The sequence below is a fragment of the Vombatus ursinus genome, unplaced genomic scaffold, assembly GCF_900497805.2.
Source record: "Vombatus ursinus unplaced genomic scaffold, bare-nosed wombat genome assembly UNPS02014932.1, whole genome shotgun sequence".
Classification (NCBI taxonomy): domain Eukaryota; kingdom Metazoa; phylum Chordata; class Mammalia; order Diprotodontia; family Vombatidae; genus Vombatus; species Vombatus ursinus.
In genome coordinates this window covers 4387534-4406797 of record NW_020954710.1, presented here as the reverse complement: position 1 = coordinate 4406797, position 19264 = coordinate 4387534, and the positions used below count along the sequence as shown (strand labels likewise).

The 19264-nt window shown below is 49.7% G+C and overlaps 1 protein-coding gene across 1 annotated transcript; it reads left to right on the top strand.

The window, feature by feature from the left end:
* The first annotated feature begins 2260 nt into the window (after nt 1–2260).
* On the top strand, nt 2261–11478 carry MIIP (migration and invasion inhibitory protein). Its single transcript, XM_027843877.1, has 11 exons — nt 2261–2412; nt 2471–2717; nt 3988–4071; nt 4228–4653; nt 5195–5363; nt 7090–7198; nt 7321–7382; nt 9038–9167; nt 10123–10219; nt 10500–10628; nt 11029–11478. Exons 1-11 carry the CDS (start codon nt 2261–2263, stop codon nt 11152–11154), a joined length of 1731 nt encoding a protein of 576 aa, XP_027699678.1. The 3' UTR covers nt 11155–11478.
* The last annotated feature ends 7786 nt before the right edge of the window (nt 11479–19264 follow it).

Here is a 19264-nt window from a genome sequence, read left to right as displayed (position 1 = left end):
TTGGGCCAGGCACCCCTCTGTCTATTCTGATAAGAGAATGTATTCTGCAGCAAGAGAAAATTTTCACAGGACAGGGACCTATTGAGAAATTGGGAGGCTTCTAGAGATATGATCTTAGTATTGTTCACTACCATGTAATCCATGATTAACATAGGACCTTCCTTCTTCCTAAGATCTTGTAGGCAGAATTCATGCTGGTTTCAGGTATATGCAGCACCTCTGAATTTTTCGCTTTAAGTGTAGAACTCTAGGCCTTAAGTAACTCAATTTTGTTTTCAGGTCAATTCAAAGGGCTTGCTAAGTCTGGTGCCAGACATCACAGTGCAATGGATGCAGGCTTTCCAATGGCAGGAACTGTTTGTATCCCAAGCCTGGAGCCCAGAACCATCCACAAAGCAGGTGCTTAATAAGCAAACGTTTATTGAATGCAATTGCACATCTATTTACAGGGAGCTTCTAGATATTACAACATAATTCACAGTCATGATTTCACAGGATCTTTGCAATATCCCTGTGAGGTCTGTAGGTACTATTATTGCCTTCATTTTTACAGATGAAGCACCTGAGGCTCAGAGAGATTTTTTTTTTTTGCCCAGGGTCACAGTGTTAAAGACTGGACTTGAACCCAGGCAGGTCTCCCTTACCCCATTCACAAACCACAGTTGCCTCCCTGATCAGTTTCAAATGGCTGATTTTGGACACACTCCCTTCACCTCACAAGTGATGATGTACTGAATGATGTACCCTCACCATCAGCTGTGGTCAGCAGTAGCCATGTTGCCCAACTTGCATCATCATCATCAATCATCATCATCATCATCAATCATCATAGCTGACATACATATGTATAATACCTACTCTGTGCCAGGCACCCTGGGAGGTAGGGCTATTATTACCAGCATTTTACAGTTGAAGGAACTGAGGTAAACAAGTTAAGTGACTTGCCCAAGGTCACATAGCTAATAAGGGTCTGAGGCTGGATTTGAACTCAGGTCTTCCTGACTGAAGGGCCAGTGCTCTAACCAATGTGTCGCTTCGATGTGTGCGTGTGTGTACTATACATATATGCACATATATATGAGATATATGTGTAATGTTTACGTGTGCATGTATGTAGACTATGCATATGTATAGTCTATACTATAGAATACCCATATGCATGTGCAAATATACACGTGTATGCAATATACATGCACACATATACTCAACATATATCTATACACACAAATATGTACATACATATGTGCATATATTGTGCACATATATATGTGTGTTATGTGCATGTATGTGGACACACACACACATTTTGGTTATGTCTGGCTCTTCCTGACCCTATTTGGAATTTTCTTGGCAAAGACACCAGAGTGGCTTGCCATTTCCTTTTCCAGCTCATTTTACAAATGAGGAAACTGAGGCAAACAGGATGAAGTGACTTGTCCAGGGCCTGTCATACAATTACTAAGTGTCTGAGGCCAGATTTGAACTTTGTGGCTTCACGCTGGGTGCTCTGTTCGTTGCTCCACCTAGCTGCCCATACACATGCATATATACATATTTTGTGGGTATGTGTATGTGTGCACTTACACGTGTGTGTAACACGTGCATGTATGTACATGGACATATGCTTATGCATGTATAAGGGAGAAGACTGCAGGGTGGTCACGAACGTAAGAGCAGGCGCAATCTTTCCGCGGGGAGGCGATGACAAAGCCGGGTGCTAGATCGGGGCGGGGCGGCGGTCCGAGGGCGGGCGAGGTTGCCCAGCCAGCCGGCCTGGCGCCATCTCTGCCCGGACGGTGACGCGTCTCGCGCCGTCGCTCCTTATCTAACGCTTGGAAGTTTAAAGGTCGCTGACGCTCGGGTCCGTGGAGGCCACCCCCGGGGTGGGGGTGGGGGTTCGCCGGCCCCTTCCCCCATGCCCGTGCAGGCCGCCGCAGGGGGGCAGCAGGGGCAACGCCGAATAAGGGCTTTTGGACGATGTGCCCGAGGCCTCCTCGGGTTGTCAGGGGTTTCCAGGCCAGCCCTAGACTGGGAAGGAACGAGAGCCGAGGAGGGGCTTTGGAGTGACGTGACATCGACTGTGCCGTCACCCGCCCCCCGGGATTAGTTAACTGAGGCCTACTGTGTGCCGGAAGGAGCCGTTTGCAGCGAGCATAGATCACGTGGTCCCTGCCCTCCACACTTGGTAGGGGGCTGCCCAGCGTGGAAAGAGCTGTGGGCTGGGCGGGGAGGGATCTGGCCTGGCTTCGCTGCGAGTTACATGCTTCCCGCCCCCCTCCCCGGGCCTCAGTTTCTCCAAGTGAGGGAGTCGGGCCTGGCTGGCCTTCCTAGAGCGCGACCCCTGCCCTACCCCTGGCCCCGGAGGTGGGGGGCGGAACGCGAGGCCTCCCTCTCCTCTTCCGCCTCCGAACCGTCCCGGGCCGTTTGCGCGGGTGTGGTTTGGTGTGCCCCGCCCCATCTGTGCCGGAAGCCACGCGCCTTCCCTCCCCGCCCTCCCGCCCGGCCAATGGAAGGCCGAGGCCGCGCGCCCCGCCCCGCCCCGCCCCCTGCCCCGCCCCGAGGCGTCCTGCCCCGCAGCTGGCTGCTGCCCTCCTTTGTCCGGGGTCGGGCGGTCGGAGGGGGGCGGGGGATGGGCTTGTCTGGGGCCGGGAAGGGCAGGCGTCTTGGGGGCGCGTACGTGTGTGACTTCCGGGGCTACACCATTCCCCCGCGGGTCGGTGAGTGGCACGCGCCCCCCCCCGCCCACTTGCGTCCCCGCTGCCTGGGTGTGGGGGGTTCTCCACCAGCTCCTTCTTCTCTTGGCTTCCACGTGACTCCGGCCCGCGCGTCTGAGCGCTGCGGTTGGCTGAGGGCCCCATTTTACAGACGAGGAAACTGAGGCTTGCTTAAAAAAACCCAACCCACCCAAGGTCTTGCAGAGTCGGCCCGGGAGCCGGACCTCCCCATGCCTAGCCCACCCCGAGCTGGGCTGTGGGAGCAGAGGGCGAAAGGAGACCCCCCCAACCTCCCACCCACGAGGCTGAGACCGCTGGGCAGCCTAGTAAATCCGGGCCTCGAAGAGCCCTTTGCTCTAGGGTTGGTGTGTGACTCGCCCCCCCCCCCCCACGACTGGGTAGGGGGAGGGGGAAGAGCACCCCTCACAGGACTGGGGGATCCCAGGACTGGAGACGACAACTATCGAGCTCACCCCTCCCCCCATTTTACAAATGAGGAAACTGAGGCCCAGAGAGCTAAAATAGGCCCTTGGACCAGAAGGTCATGCAGGGAGTAATTGGCAGAACCCACAAGTGTTGGGGGGAGGTCTAAATCTTCTGGTCCTATAAAATGGGTTAAAACGATCCTCCCCTCTGGGGTGGGGGTCTGAGTGCTAGAAATAGGAAGTCAAACTGGTGCGGGGAGGAGGCTTAGAAATAGAGAAGTGATCATGTATTTTCCCAGAGCATCCTGCCGCTTCATGAGCACTTTGTCGTTGTTGTTGTGACAGTAATCAACTTGGAATTTTTACAGCGTGGTGAAGAGTAAAGAACATAATTTGGAGTCAGAGGACCCAGGTTCAAATTCTAGCTCTTTGGAGCAGTCATTTAGACATCTCTGCGCCTCTGTTTCCTCATCTGTAAAATGAGGAGTTCGGCTATTTCATATCCCTGGCAGCTTTCTGTCATATTAATACTAATAATCCTGCAGTTTGCATAGTGGAAGGGCCTTGGTTAATAGTAATTCCCAACTTAGGGACCACAGTCATCCTCTGCTGCCTCGGTTGTTTGGAGGTGACTGGAGAGGATGGAAAGGCCCTAGAGCACTGATCAGGGTGTTAGTGGTAGAGTCCGGCCCATAGCCTGCAACCGGCTCTTCTGCCTTCCTCCCTGGGGTAGATGATACTCCAGCCCCCTCGCTTCCCTTGGAGAAACTCTGGACAGCACGTTCGAGATGCCAGAGTCTGAGGACTTGACCCAGCTTCGGGAAATGAACCTGAAACTTCTCCGGCAGCTTCGAGTGGGGCAGGAGGAGATCAGGAAGTCTGTGGCCTGGGCCAAGGGCGCAACCCAGCTGTTAAAGCTCAAGAAGGAGGAGGTAGGTGCTTATGATGGGAGTTGTTCCAGTGCCTGGCCTGGAACAGGCTTCTTGATCCCTTTGGAGGCTGGGATCCTGGGGGAGAAAGGAGGAGAGAGAAATGGGCGGGGGGCGGGGGGAGCATGGAGACCCGAGTGGAATTCCCTTCTCTGCTAGAGGAGCAGCCTCCAGTCACCAGAGGCCCAGTGCAGCCAAGATGAAGACACCCAGGGGTCCACTGAACACGGCAGCCAGTTGGGCCCCCTTCCAGCTCCTAGGGCCGCCACCGGGGACAGAGAAGCCTCAGAGCAAGAACAGAAGAGCGGGGGCCAAGAGCCAGCCCCCCAGAGCAGCTGGCGTAACAGGGAGACCGAGCAGAGTGTGTCTCCCCCCAAGTCCCCTCCGTCCAGCCGTGCCCAGGGTCAGGAACCCAAGGACGACGGGAGGCCCAATTCAGCAAGCTTGCCATCTCCCCCCGAGGCCTTGGATTTGGAACCCACGATGGATCCCCTGATCTTTGGGGTCCAGAGGCCATTCCATGAAGCAGAAAGCCTGGGAGGCCCAAGGTCCATCCTGACCACTCAGCAGTGGCAGAACTCCAAGGTAAGAGAGATGGAAGGTAGGCCGGAGGCGGGACAGCAGCTGCGGTCAGTTCTGGGCCCTGATAGAGGAGGCCCAGTCTTTTCCTTCCCTCGGACTCTTACCCACCCCCTCCTCACCCCCATCCCTGCGCACATCAGGACCAGGTCACATCTTCCCGGGCTGCTCGAGCCTCCCTTGTCCTCACAGCATGTGCACATGTGGGCCCTTGCCCACTCACCTTGGTTGACCATTTGGAAGACCACAGGAAGTGGGCGAGGCCATCCCGAAACCCCCTGGCATTCTCTGGCAGCCATCAGAATTAGCATCCAAGACCTCCCCACCCTGCCCTTTGTCCAGGGAGAGATACGGGCTGCGCAGTCCTGTGGCCTGTGAGGGGGCATCACCCTGTGAACATTTGTGCAGTGCTCATTCTGTGCCAGGACTTGAATGACCTACACATCTGGATTAGCCATGGTCCCTGCCCACTGGCTGCTTTATTCTAGCAAGGGAACACAGTTCCCTGCCGTAAGGCGGGAGGTGACAGGTGGCCCTGTCCTCTCAGGTACCTCCCGGGCTTGGTTCTCAATCCATCAGCCCACTGCTACACCGGCCCCCCATTTCTCCGACCCTGCCTGGTGGACACTCGCTCTACTGGCTTCAGCAGAAGAATTCTCTGATTCCCGATGAGAGCTGGCATATGAAGCCTTATTTAGGTTATGACGTGATTGCAGGTGAGTTGTCATGTACACACAGATACAGACATGCACACACACACACATACACACACACACACGCATGCACACCCATGCACTTTTTTTGGAGCAGCTTTGGTCAGTGACTGGGTGTGAAATTAGGCCCAGGCCATATCACAGGCATACCAGGAAGGGACCAGCAGGCCGGGGAAGGTCCTGGACAGGTCCTTGGGCAGAATGGGACCTGGGCACGACTTCCTTCCACTCCATCCACAAGCATTTATTAAGCACCTTGTGTGTGCCAGGTGCTGTGGTGAGGGTTGGGAATCCAATCCCTGCCCCCAAGAAGCTTATGTTCTGCTGGGTTACACTCTCCAGTCCGTATATAGATAAAATCTTTATGTAAACAAAAGTGCACACGAAAAGACAAAGTAATTTTAAGGAGGGCAAGAGTGTTCCTGATTGAGTTCAGGCCAAGGGCAGGGTTGGGGGACGGGCAGTGGGCATGGCAGTGGGTGGGCACCTGCCAGAGCTACGTCCTGAAGGGGGCTGGGGGCTCTTCAAGGCCGAAGAGAGGAGGGAGAGCGTTCCGGGCAGGGGGGGCAGCCCAGGCAGAGGCACACGGATGGGAGACAGAGTGGCGTGTTGGGGAGCAGACGTCAGCCTGTTTGGCTGGAACAGAGAGTTTGGGAAGGGAGTAATTTCCTGGTCAGTAGGGCTGTATTTTCCCAAAGGTCTCATGAACAGAAGCTCCAAGCTACAGAGGTGAGGAAGCTGCGGCCATGAGGCCACGTGGCCTCCAGTCGAAAGGCCACACTTAAGGATCTAGAAAGCCACATGTGGCCTTAAGGCTGCGGGTTTTCCACCCCCTGTAACACGTAGTCCCATGGCTGCAATATTTTACTCTAAGCCCCTCACTTCCTTTTCAATTCAAGCATTTATTAAACATCTGCTCTATGCCAGGCACTAACACAGGGATACAAGGGTAAAGTGAAACGTCCCTGCCCTCGGTGAGTTTTCATTCGCTCAGCAAGCATTCAGTTCTGTTTACCAATTTGTGACAGACACAGTGACTTGTTTAAAGTTAGTAGAAAAGGGGAGCTAGGGGCAGCTAGGTGGCACAGCGGATAGAGCACTGGCCATGGAGTCAGGAGGACCTGAGTTCAAATCCGGCCTTACTAGCTGTGTGACCCTGGGCAAATCACTTAACACCAATTGCCTCGCAAAAAAAAAAAAAAAGAAAAAGAAAAGGAGAAGTAGACCATCATGGATGGTAGAGTGCAAGGGACCCCGTGGAGATTGTCTCGTCCAGGCCCACGTGGGGGAAGTAACTTCTCCAATGCAGCACAGGCAGGATTAGCACTCCGGTCCTCTAGCTCCAAGCCGTGCTTGTTGTGCCAGATGCCAAATGTTCCCTGCCACTGTGAAGGGGACCTACCTTTCTCCCTCAGAGTAGCTGCCTTCAGGGCCTGAGGATGGTGGCCATCTCCCAGCTGCAGAGCTCATGGATGTAGAGGCTTCTGTGAGCATGGACAGCAGGGATGGTGAGCTTAGGGACCGTTGCATCTGAGCTCTCCCTAAAGCAGTGGGAAAACTGAGGCCCAAAGATGCTAAGGAAGGTGTCTTGGGTTATCCTGACAATAAACTGTTGAATCGGGGTTTGAAGCTATAAGTCTGTGCCTTCTGCCTCTCACTGCCAGCTCAGAGTGCCCTTGGCCTCACCTCGTGACCCTCACTGTCCATCCCTGTTCCTCTCCCACTCCAGGGTTGCTGGACACGGCATCTCCTGTTATCCATAAATCTGAAAGCTACTTCTCTGATCTTCAAGATTTTCGGAAGGCTAATAAGGAAGAATGTATTTCCAGATACCCAGAGTGAGCAGACAGGATGGGAGGATGGGCTGTGGTCGGCGGCAGCACGAGAGCCCTGAGGAGGGGGACGCCTCGTCTTTCTCACCTCCTCTTCCTCTCTCTTGCCCATTCTCCCCTGCCCACAGGCTGGATTCTCTGGACTTGCCCTCTTCTCCTAGAAACAAACAAACCCCGGATTCCCATCAGTGTAAGTCACCCCCTCCCCTCCCCGAACCCCTGGCCATGGGGTGTTCTTCTCTTGCCTTCTTGTCTCAGAGCCCCAGGCCCAAAAAGGCTGTCCCCAGGATGCCCAGGGCGAGTGGCTCAGAGATTCAGTGGAGCCACTTCAGCTGCCACAGGCCCCTGCACTACTCTGTGTCTGTGGGTGACACTGCTCCCCTCTGGGGACACAGTGAGGAAATGGCCTGCTCTCTGGAAGCCTGTGGGCTAATCGGGGCATAGCATGTAAACAGACATAACACCAGGGAAGGAGATGAGGGCCAAAAGAGAGCCCAGCAGAGATCTGGGAGAAAGCCGAGGCAGGAGGTGCCACGTTCACGTGTCTGTATCTGGGTATTTGTGGTGGGCGGGGAAAGGCCAGCCTTCCCTGCTTGGTCGTACAGCGTTGCCTCTCTGGTCTGATCCAGCCGGTCCTCCTAGGCTGCCTACTGTGTCCTCCTGGTCTAGTGCTCTGCTGCCTGCTGCGTGCCCCCATCCCCCTCTAGAACTCTGCCGCCTGCTGCGTGCCACCATCCCCCTCTAGAACTCTGCCGCCTGCTGCATGCCCCCATCCCCCTCTAGCGCTCTGCTGCCTGCCATGCATCCCCAGTCTACCTCTGCTTTTGAGCCAGACTGTCTTCCTTGCTATTTCCTGTCTCCAAGCATTTGCACAGGCTGTCACCCCCTTGCCTGGAATGCTTTCTCGCCTTCACTCCCTGTGTTCCCTTCAGGACTGAACTCAGTTGCCCCCTCCTCCAAGAAGCTTCTCCTGGTTGCCCCAGTTGTTAGTGTCCCCTACCCCCAAGTCCCTGTGTGTTTCTTTGGTGTATGTATTTTGTATTTATGAGGAATCACAGAATCCTAGACCTGGAGCTAGAAGCGAGCACTGAGGCTCTTTACTCCAATCCCCTCATTTTACAGATGAGGAAACTAAGGCCTAGAAGACAAAAGGCGGTTTGGAGGATCCTAGATGTAGATCTGAAAGACCCCCGAAGTCATTTATTCTGACTCCCTCGTTCTAGAAATTTAAGGGATTTAGGGGCGTCGTCTCAGAGCTCTCAAGCTGGAAGGGGCCTCAAAGGTCATCACGTCCAGACTCATTTTACAGATGAGTAAACTGAGGCCCAGGTAGGGTCAGGGACTTGTAGGTCACACAGGCAGTTAACGTCATCGTCAGGATTCAAACCCATGTCCTCCAGTTCCAGCCCAGACCCGGCATTCTTGCCTCATACATGCTGCCCCCACCTCCCCAATTATACAAGGAGACTGTAAGCTCCTTGAGGGTAGGGATTGCTTTGTTTCTTTGTATCCCCAGTGTAGGCATTTAGGAGACATTATCAGTGCCAGGGATGGCTTGAGTTGGAGAAGGTGGCATCCAAGTCATGCATGGAAGGAGGAAGGGGTGGGAATGAGGGTGGGCCACAAGGGTCTTTGTGCCAGTCGAGCGGGGTGAGGAAACCTGAGTGTTAAAATGGGCATGAGCCCAAGGTCTCCCAGCACTCACAGCCAGTGGATGGGAACGGGGATGGACCCTGCCGAATTGGGCATCTGAAGGCCAGCCCCTGCCCTGGGCAGAGGAGCAGAATACCCGGGCCAAGTCTGAGCCAGGGGGCCACCGCAACTGTTGTGAATATTCCTTTTCAGGTTTACATTGTTACCGCGTCAACCAGCGTCTGTTCACGGTTCCCCTGGATCCACTAGCCACCTGCCCTGTGTGCAAGGCCTCCCGCAGCCAGAGCAGCCCTGAGACCCTGGATCACCCTGCCCAAGTCAGGTGTCTAGAGGGCAGAGGGAGGGGAGGGGTAGCACCTCTCCTTGTTGCCTAGTGTGGACCCTTTAGCCAAGTGGGTAGGAGGTTTGGGAAGCTCAGGCTGTGGGATACAGTAATGACCAGGGTATCACAGCTAAGAGGGACCTTCGAGATTATCCAGGCCACGGCCCCTGCCCTCTTTATTATACAGAGGAGGGAACGAAGACGGGGGGGTGATACATCAGGGCATAGAATCCTCAAGTCTCTGAGCAGGAAGGGGCCTCAGGCCCTCTTGCTTAACTGGATTTAGGCAGAAACCCGCCCCCCACCACCACCACCGCAACCACCGCATTCTCAGCAGGGGGCTCTTCAGTATTCCACCGGAGACCTTCGAATGAGTGCCGGAGACAGCTCATTCCACATTGGGGTGGTTTTCATGGTGAGGGGGGCATCTCCATGACCCCTGGTTCTGCCTTTGGGCCAGGCTGTTTGGGTTCTGCTGCTCAGCTGCTGTGTGCCTGTGGAAGCCTTACCTCCCTTTCCTGAGGGTGTTGGACCGGGCCTCTGAGCTCCCTTCCTCACTACAGCCCATGGACCCCGTGCCAGTCTTGTGGTGTCCTGGGAAGAGACGGTGTGAACAGTCAGCTCTCAGCTATCTGTGCTGAGGGAGGGAGGGAGTAGAGGGGGATCCTGCAGCTGTGGCATGGCTAGGCCCAAAGGTGGGTCTGGCTGCTTCCCCATGGTACACCCCACTGTGGCACTCTTGGTTAGGCCTGTGTCTTCTGAGGGCACCAGGGCTTAGGATGGAAGAATGGGGTGGATGGGCCTGCCGGTTTGGGGCTTGATCTGCCGTGACCCTCAGCTGATCCCAGCAGGCCCCTCTGGGTTTCTTGGTCGGGAGGCCCCTTTGGCTTTCTCACCTCAGCTGACCTTCCAGGGCAAGGACTGGACTGAGCCCTGCTTCTCTCCCTTCGTATAGAGTGAGTGTCCCCTTCTCCACCTTCCTGCCGCCCCACCAATACCCCATTCATCGACGAAAAAGCTTCGATGCCTCAGATACCATGGCTTTGCCCCGGGTGAGTGACTGGCTGCCCAGCCCCACCTCCCTGCCCTCTTGTTCACTCATCTCTTCATTCACAAACCCACTTGAAGTGTCACCTTTGTACACACCCCAAGGCTGGGGCTGGAGGAGGAAGATGAAGCTTAGCCAAGCCTCAGTCCTTGGTCCGTGAAGGACTACGAAGTCGAGGAGGGAGGACAGGGAGGGCCCCTGCTGTACAAGGCGGTGGTGACTGAATAGGGCTTCTGGAAGGAGCTTGTTTAATCCTTTGCTGTGTCCCCGTCCCCCCCTTCCAGCACTGCCTGATGGGCTGGGACAACATCCCCGTGCCATCAGCCAGCAGCTCTGCTCTCAGCAGCCTGGACCTCAGGACCTCCTTAGACTCCAGTGCTCAGCGGACAGAGCCCTTAGACCACTTCTATTCGGTAAATCCACTGGGCCCATTCTGGCCAACAGAGGAGCAGAGTGCCCTGCCTGTCATCGGGGTGGCCACAGTCACCTCGAGGGTCCAGGCCGAGGGGGAGGGGGTATTCTCTGGGGTGGGGATGTGGGTTGGGGGCTGTGCTTCCCAGAGGAGGAGGGTGGTGCTTTCTATCCTTGGCCTCTCTCACATTCAGTTCCTGTAAGCAGCACTCTGGGAACCCTTCCAGGAGGGAGCCCGAGAAGACTGGAAGGAGAGGAGGCTCGATTCCTGACTTGGGAGCAGGGTCCACGGTCTCTGTTCCATCTTCCTTCCCTGCCCCTGCCTCCTAGTCAGTGGGAACTTGAGGGCCATGGGCCGCTTCCTTTCCCAGCCCCCGATCCTAACTCTGCCTGTCACTTCAGTCATCTAGGACTTCAAACTGGAGCTGGTCAGACCCTCTGCTCTCCATGTCTCGAGCCATACAATTCCAGCTGGGCAGTGTTGCTGAGCGCTACAGGTCGGGTGGCAGGGGCTTCCCCCGGCCGTGAGGGCACATCCCATCCCCAGCCCCGTCCTGTTGGTGGGAAGGGCCCTGGCCTCCAGGAAGGACGGGAAGAGGATGCCCTCAGGGGCTCATTCTCCTTTGGGCCAAACTTGTTCTGCCCACTCTTAGCAAGAGGCATCTACACACTGTGGAAGACCACTGTCCCACTGTCCGCTGCCCACCTGCCCCTCAGGGAAGGTGCTGGGAGACTATGGGATGGGCTTGGGGCTCAGGCCCAGGCATCCCCCTGGGCCACTGTGCCACGATTACGATGAGGACAGAGGCAGCTACTTGTGCCTTTGAAAAAATAAAACCGTGAGATCTCTCAGGGGCTTTGGCCTCTTCCCTTGCTGCAGAGAAGTTATAGGACTTGCCTTTGGTCACACCGTCAGTCCATTAGTGCCAGGACCTTCTGCTGGCCCCCCCCCAGAATGTTCTCTCAGACTGGGCCGCCTTTCACAATTCTGGGAAGGCATGGAGGGGGCTGGTGAAGGGAGGCAGTCTGAGGGCTCAAGGGCTCAGGGTGGCCCCAGCCCATCCACGCTGAGAGTCTCAGTTCACACGGGACGCTCTGACTGCAGGAGCTTACTACAGTGAACACAGATAGAATGGCAAAGAAACCCGTTTGTCCAAGTTATAAGCAAACAAACCAGGAAAGGTGTATGTAGGAGAGTAGATAGCAGTCAGCACAGAGTGAAGGAGCTCTCCTTTTGGGAGGGAGGTGACTCAGGTCAGCCAGGAGAGAGAGAGGGTCATGGAGCTCCCACAAGAGGAAGCTCCCTTCCATCTGCAGAGGGCCAAGCTGGGGCTGGGGACCTGATGGAGGCTGCCAGCTCGGCTCCACGCCTGTCATCCCACAGTCTGGGCTTCACCTTGCCATCTTTTGTCGAGGCTAGAATCCAGGAGTGCCTGAAGGGACTGGACACTTGAAAGAACCTCAACCTGTGAGCACAACATCCCAAACCCATCTCTCTTGCTTTCCTTGGTTAGACTTACTCATGAACCCCTCGTAGGCTGCCTCTCCTGCCTCCTCCAGATGTCTTTAGAAGATGTGGGGTAGCTAAGAATGAAAGTAAGGGCTTGGGGTCAAAGTATGAGGTAGTTGAGGCAGAGATTATTCAATCTCTGGGATGTACATTCCAGAGGTAGAAATGAAGAATGTGAGAGCTGGGAGGGCCCTTAGAACACAGAATGTCGGAGCTGGGAGGGCCCTTAGGACATAGAATGGGAGAGCTGGGAGGGTCTTTAGAACATGGAATGTCAGAGCTGGGAGGGCCCTTAGAATACAGAATGTCAGAGCTGGGAAGGCCCTTAGAACATAGAATGTCAGAGCTGGGAGGGATCTTAGAGCAGAGGATGTCAGAGCTGGGAGGGCCTTAGAAAAGGGAATGTCAAAACAATAATTAGGAACTATTTTGCCCAACTGTATGCCAGTAAATTTGACAATCTTAGTGAAATGGATGAATATTTACAAAAATGTAAATTGCCAAGATTAACAGAAGAGGAAGTAAAATACTTAAATAACCCCATCTCAGAAAAAGAAATTGAACAAGCCATCAGTGCATTCCCTAGGAAAAAATCCCCAGGGCCAGATGGATTTACAAGTGAATTCTATCAAACATTTTTTAAAAAATTTTTTAGGCTATTTTTTAAAAATTTTCATTTTTAAGACAATTGGGGTTAAGTGATTTGCCCAAGGTCACGCAGCTAGTAAGTGTCTGAGGTCACATTTGAACTTGGGTCCTTCTGACTCCAGGGCTGGTGCTCTATCCACTGCACCACCTAGCTGCCCCTATCAAACATTTAAAGAACAATTAATTCCAATACTATATAGACTATTTGGGAAAATAGGTGAAGAAGGAGTCTTATCAAATTCTTTTTGTGATACAAATAGGGTGTTGATACCTAAATCAGGCGGAATCAAAACAGAGAAAATTATAGACCAATTTCCCTAATGAATATAGATGCAAAAATTTTTAATAAAATATTAGCAAATAGATCACAGCAACTTATCATGAGAATAGTACACTACAGTCAGGTAGGATTTATACCAGGAATGCAGGGCTGGTTCAGTATTAGGAAAACTGTCAGCATAATTGATCATATCAACAACAAAATAACAGAAACCACATGATTATCTCAATAGATGCAGAAAAAGCTTTTGGTAAAATACAACACCCATTCCTATTAAAAACACGAGAGAGCATAGGAATAAATGAAGTCTTCCTTAAAATGATAAGTAGCATCTACCTTAAACTTTCAGCAAGCATTATATGTAAAGGGGATAAGCTAGACACATTTACAGTAAGATCGGGGGGTGAAACAAGCATGTTTGTTATCACCACTGCTCTTCAATATGGTACTGGAAACATTAGCTTTAACAATAAGAGAAGAAACAGAAATTGAAGGTATTAGAATAGGCAAAGAAGAAACAAAGCTATCACTCTTTGAAGATGATATGATGATATCCTTGGAGAATCCTAGAGAATCAAGTAAAAAGCTATTTGAAATAATGAACAACTTCAGCAAAGTTGCAGGTTATAAAATAAACCCACATAAATCATCACATTTCTATAGATTACTGACAAAGCCCAACAGCAAGAGATAGAAAGAGAAATTCTATTTAAAGTTCCCGAAGACATTATAAAATAATTTAAGAGTCTACTTACCAAAACAAACCCAGGAACTATATGAAAACAATTACAAACTGCTTTTCACACAAAGTCAGATCTAAATAATTGGAAAAACATTAGTTGCTCGTGAGTAGACTGAGCTAATGTAGTAGAAATGACAATTCTACCTAAGCTAATTTACTTATTCAGTACCATGCCGATCAAACTACCAAAAAATTATTTTATAGAGCTAGAAAAAATAACAAGATTCATTTGGAAGAACAAAAGGTCCAGAATGTCAAGAAAATTAATGAAAAGAAATGCTAGGGAAGGTGGCCTCACTGTTCCAGATTCTAAATTGTATTATAAAGCAGCATTCATCAAAACTACTTGGTACTGGCTAAGATGTAGAGTGGTGGATCAATGGAATCGGTTAGGTACACAAGGCAGTAGTTAATGACTATAGTAATTTACTGTTTGATAAACCCAAAGAACCCAGCTTCTGGGATAAGAACTCATTATTTGACAAAAACTGCTGGGAAAACTGGAAAATAGTATGGCAGAAACTAGGCATAAACCAAAATCTTACATTGTATACCAAAATAAGGTCAAAATGGGTACATGATTTAGATATAAAGGGTGATACTATAAGCAAACTGGGAGAGCAAGGAATAGTTTACCTGTCAGATTTATGGAGAACAGAAGAATTTATGACCAAACGAGATAGAGAAAATTATGAAATGGATAATTTTGATTACATTAAATTGAAAAGGTTCTGCACAAACAAAGCCAATGCAACCAAGATTAGGAGGGAAGCAGAAAACTGGGAAAGAATTTTTACAACCAGTCTCCTGATAAGGGCCTCATTTCTAAGATATATAGAGAACTAAGTCAAATTTATAAGAATATAAATCATTCCCCAATTGATAAATGGTCAAAGGATATGAACAAGCAGTTTTCAGAGGAAGAAATTAAAGCTATCTATAGTCATATGAAAAAAAAATGTTCTAAATCACTATTGATTAGAGAAATGCAAATCAAAACAACTCTGAGATACCACATCACACCTGTCAGATTGGCAAGCATGACACAACAGGAAAATGATAAATGTTAGAGATGTGGGGACATTGGAACACTAATGCACTGTTGGTAGAGTTGTGAATTGATCCAACCATTTTGGAGAGTGATTTGGAACTATGCCCAAAGGGCTATAAAAATGTGCATACCCTTGACCCAGCAATAGCACTTCTAGGGCTGTATCCCAAAGAGATCATAAAAATGGGAAAAGGACCCACATGTACACAAATATTTGTAGTAGCTCTCTGGTGGCAAAGAATTTTAAATTGAGGGGTTGCCCATCAATTGGGAAATGGCTGAAGAAGTTGTGGTATGTGAATGTAATTGTGCTATAAGAAATTATGAGCAAGTGGACTTCAGAAAAACCTGGAAAGACTTAGTGGACTGATAGTGAGTAAAGTGAGCAGAACCAGGAGAACATCGCACACAGTAACAGCCACATTGTGTGATGACTGACTTTGATAGACTTAACCTTCTCAGCAATGCAAAGATCTAAGACATCTCCAAAAGTCTTGTGATGGAAAATGCTATCCACATCCAGAGAAAGAACTATGGAGTCTGAATGCAGATGGAAGCATGCTTTTTGTTTTTTTTTCTTCTGTTTTGTTTTGTTTCTTCTTTCTTGTGGTTCCTCCTATTGGTTCTAATTCTTCTTTACAACATGACTAATGTGAAAATATGTTTAATAGGAGTGTATATGTAGAGCCTATATCAGATTACACACCATCTTGGGGAGGGAAGGGGAGAAATTTTAAAACTCAAAAGCTTATGGAAGTGATTGTTGAAAACTAAAAATAAATTAATTAAAAAAAAAAAAGAACAGGGAATGTCAGAGCTGGGAGGGGCCTCAGAACCCAGAATATCAGAGTTTGGAGGGCCCTTAGGACACAGAATGTCAGAACTAGAATTTCTTGGTGGCAGGGTATAGCACTAACCCAAGGGGTAAGTGGACTGTAATGGTAGAGGGGGCCATTGTCCTGAAGTCTGCTGACTTCACTTAGGAACCACTGAATTGGGGGATCTTTTTTCTGGGACTTCATATGGTGGCTAAAGCAATACTTGGAGAAACTCCATGAACAAATGCCAGTTCTATGGACTACACTAGAGCAGCTAGGTGGTGCAGTGATTAGAGCACTGGGCTTGGAGTCAGGAAGATCAGAGTTCAAATCTGCCTTCAGACACTTACAAGCAGTGTGACCCTGAGAAAATCACTTAGCCCCTATTTGCTTCAGTTCCTCATCTGTAAAATGGGGACACACTGAAGAGGGAAATGGCAAACCACCCCAGTATCTTTGTCAAGGAAACCCCATGGAGAGTCAGACTCAATGGAGCAATATGGACTATATTGTCCTTACAGGACGGAGAGAATCACATGGAGATTCTCAATTATCTGTCTTTGTGGGGAAAAGCCAGGGCATAGATGAAGCCAAGCAGCAGATGTGCCAAGAATAGCTTCCACTTGGCTTAGGAATGGATTTGGTTGTTGACAGTAAATATGATTGTCAGGCCTAATGACCTGGGAATTCAGAACAGTTCCATTAATTCAATGAATATGTAAGTGGGCAAGCCCAGCTGAGGAGCCTACTACTAGAAAAAGCATGAAGGCCTGTACTAGAAGGGCCCTGCTCCCTGATATGAAGCATGTGTAGACATTCTGTATCTGGCTCCTTACGATGCCAGTGAGGCCTTGTGCTAAGCTTTAGACCAAATTCCTATCTAGCTTCTTGACCACCTCCTTCCTTTCCGGCCCTCTCTATGCTATAGATAGCCTAGCATTACCTCCCAGACTAATGTAAAGCACCTTTCTAAGAAGTCCTTCCTCTCATTTCCCAACTCAGATCCAACCTTCTTTTTTTTTTCTTTTATTAAAAGTTTTATTGATGCCTTTTTGTTTTTACATCACCTTTATTTCCAAATATACCTAACCCCCTTCCTCTTCCCAAAGAAACCGTCTCATGGATTCTTTTAAAAATTAAAATAATTTTTCAACGAATGAAAATCTGTTTTCTCTCCCACCTTCCCCTTTCCAATTAAAAAAATAGAAAAGAAAAATAAAATGTCACAAATATGAATAGCCAAGTAAAACAAATTCCCACATTGGCTATGTCCAAAAAATTGAATGTTTCATTCTGCATCCTGAGTTCATTTTCTTTCTGTCAGGAGGCAGGTAACATGCTTCATCATGGGTCCTCTGGAATTATGGTTGGTCATTGAATCGATCAGAGTTCTTAAGTCCTTCAAAGCTTTTGTCTTCACGATGTTGATATCATGTAAATTGTTCTCCTGGTTCTGTTCACTTTCTCTGTATCAATTCATACAAGTCTTCTCAAGTTTCCATGAATTCTATGAATTGTCCTCTTCATCATTTCTTAGAGCACATTTCATTCACCTACCATAACTTGTTTAGCCATTCCCCATTTGACACAAGCCATCCCTTGTTTAAAAGAACATAGGGCAGTTCCTTTTCTCAGCTCTTTTCTGAGGCCAAGCTTGGTCATTAAAGTTACATGGAGTTCAGTCTGGGGTTTGTTTTTGTTGTGGGGTCACTATGTGTATTGTTTTCCTGCTTCTACTTACTTCACTCTGCATCACTCCATCTAAGTCTTCTCGTGTTTCTCTGAATCCTTCATAATCATCATTCCTCCCAACACAGTAACATTCCATTTTGTTCAGCTTGTTTAGCCAGGCATATTTTGCCATGTTTCTAGGTTGTGTCATTCCTAGAATTGGGAAGAATTCCTAGAATTGAAATTGGGAAGAAGTGAGGGGAGAGGTCATTAGGTGGGTATAAAAGACCTTTCCTTCTAGCTCCCATGGCTCTAGTTGCTAAAAGTAAATGGACATGATGATAATAACCAGGTAAGAATTTAGTGGATGATATGAAACAGAAAAAAAAGGGGCAGCTAGGTGGCGCCATAGTGCATAGAGTGCTGGGCTTGCAGTCAAAAAGACTCTTTTTCCTTAGCTCAGATCAGGCCAGTCACTTCACCCTGTTTGCCTCAGTTTCCTCATCTGTAAAATGAGCTGGGGAAGGAAATGGCAAACCACTCCAGTCTCTTTGCCAAGAAAACCCCAAATGGGGTCATAAAGAGTTGGACAAGACTGAAAACAACTGAACAACAATAAATGAAAAAGAAAGTAACAATGTTAATGAGACACTGAGATAAATTTTTTCCCATGGGAAAACTGGCCCTTAATTGTGGGTGATCAAGATGCTTGCATAATAAAAAGGTTTATGTGTGACCAGGAAGCCAGCCAAGGGGAAATCCAAGCTGGTGGAGAGCTGGGCATGTGACACACACCTCTGGCCTCCCCCAATCTAGAGGGAAATGGGAGCCCTTGCTTGATCAAATCACTGTTGGCCTTTGAGCTGGAGTGCTGCTACCTGCTCTGGGAAGGAGTGGAGGGTGGCCTATGGAGACCCACCTTGTTTTTGAGGCCCATCACCCAATAGGCCTGATGAAAACAGTGGACCTATCTGATGTGGGCAGCAACAGTTGTCGTCTGGCTGGTGGTTAGAAGGAACCTCTGACTTCCCCCACCCCCTCCATTTCCCGCTATTTCCGAAGCCCGACAAAACCTCCATTGCCCAGCCCAGAGCCCACTGCTGGGTAAAGGAGCCCTGGGGAAAGTACAATAATAATAATAACAACAACTAGCATTTCTATCACTTTAAGGTTAATGAAAAGTTTTATAACTATCTCATTTTGTCCTCACGATAACTGTGAGAAATAGGTGCTATTATCTTTATTTTACAGATGAGGAAACTGAGGCTGAGAAACTGACTTACCCAGGGTCACATAGCTACTTAAATATCTGAGGCAGGATTTGAACTTGGGTCTTACTGGCTCTACATCCATTGCTCTATCTGCTGTGGGACCTCACTACCTAGGGGACATAAGAGACATAAGAGGTGTTAACTTTTAACTCCCAATGCTATGGAATCTACCCAAGCTTAAGGGGAGGCCTTTGCCAAACGAAATGTCCATTCTCAACTAGCCACTGAAGGAAGATGGAAAGTTCTTAAATTATCTGCATCTTCTTCCAATTTCACAGCTTGGGGGGGTAGGGTTCTTGGGAAATGCTCTTGAGAGTACTGTGGCTGGAAAACCCCAATGCAACCTAGCCTGGTGTCCAATTCTCGTGATAAAGGTATAAATATCCTTTAATGCTAGGGCCTTCTGCTCTGTTGATTACATCCCATTCATCCTACATGTAGCTTGTTCAACGTGTCGCCTCCCCCATTAGACTGTGAGCTCCGTGAGGGCAGGGACTGATTTTTGCCCTTTTCTTTGTAACCCCAGCACTTAGCACAGTGCCTGGCACATAGTAGGTGCTTAATAAATGCTTGATGACTGACTGAAAGATTTAGGGTCACAGGATCATAGATTTAGATCTGGAAGGAACCCGAGAGGTCATCTGGTC

What these genes read in the sequence shown, in the direction of transcription:
- MIIP (XM_027843877.1), top strand. Translation starts at nt 2,261, where the DNA reads ATGCTTCCCGCCCCCCTCCCCGGGCCTCAGTTTCTCCAAGTGAGGGAG. An exon ending in AGCAGTGGCAGAACTCCAAG is followed by an intron (nt 4,654 to 5,194) that starts GTAAGAGAGATG and finishes CTGTCCTCTCAG; the next exon opens with GTACCTCCCGGGCTTGGTTC. An exon ending in ATACCATGGCTTTGCCCCGG is followed by an intron (nt 10,220 to 10,499) that starts GTGAGTGACTGG and finishes CCCCCCTTCCAG; the next exon opens with CACTGCCTGATGGGCTGGGA.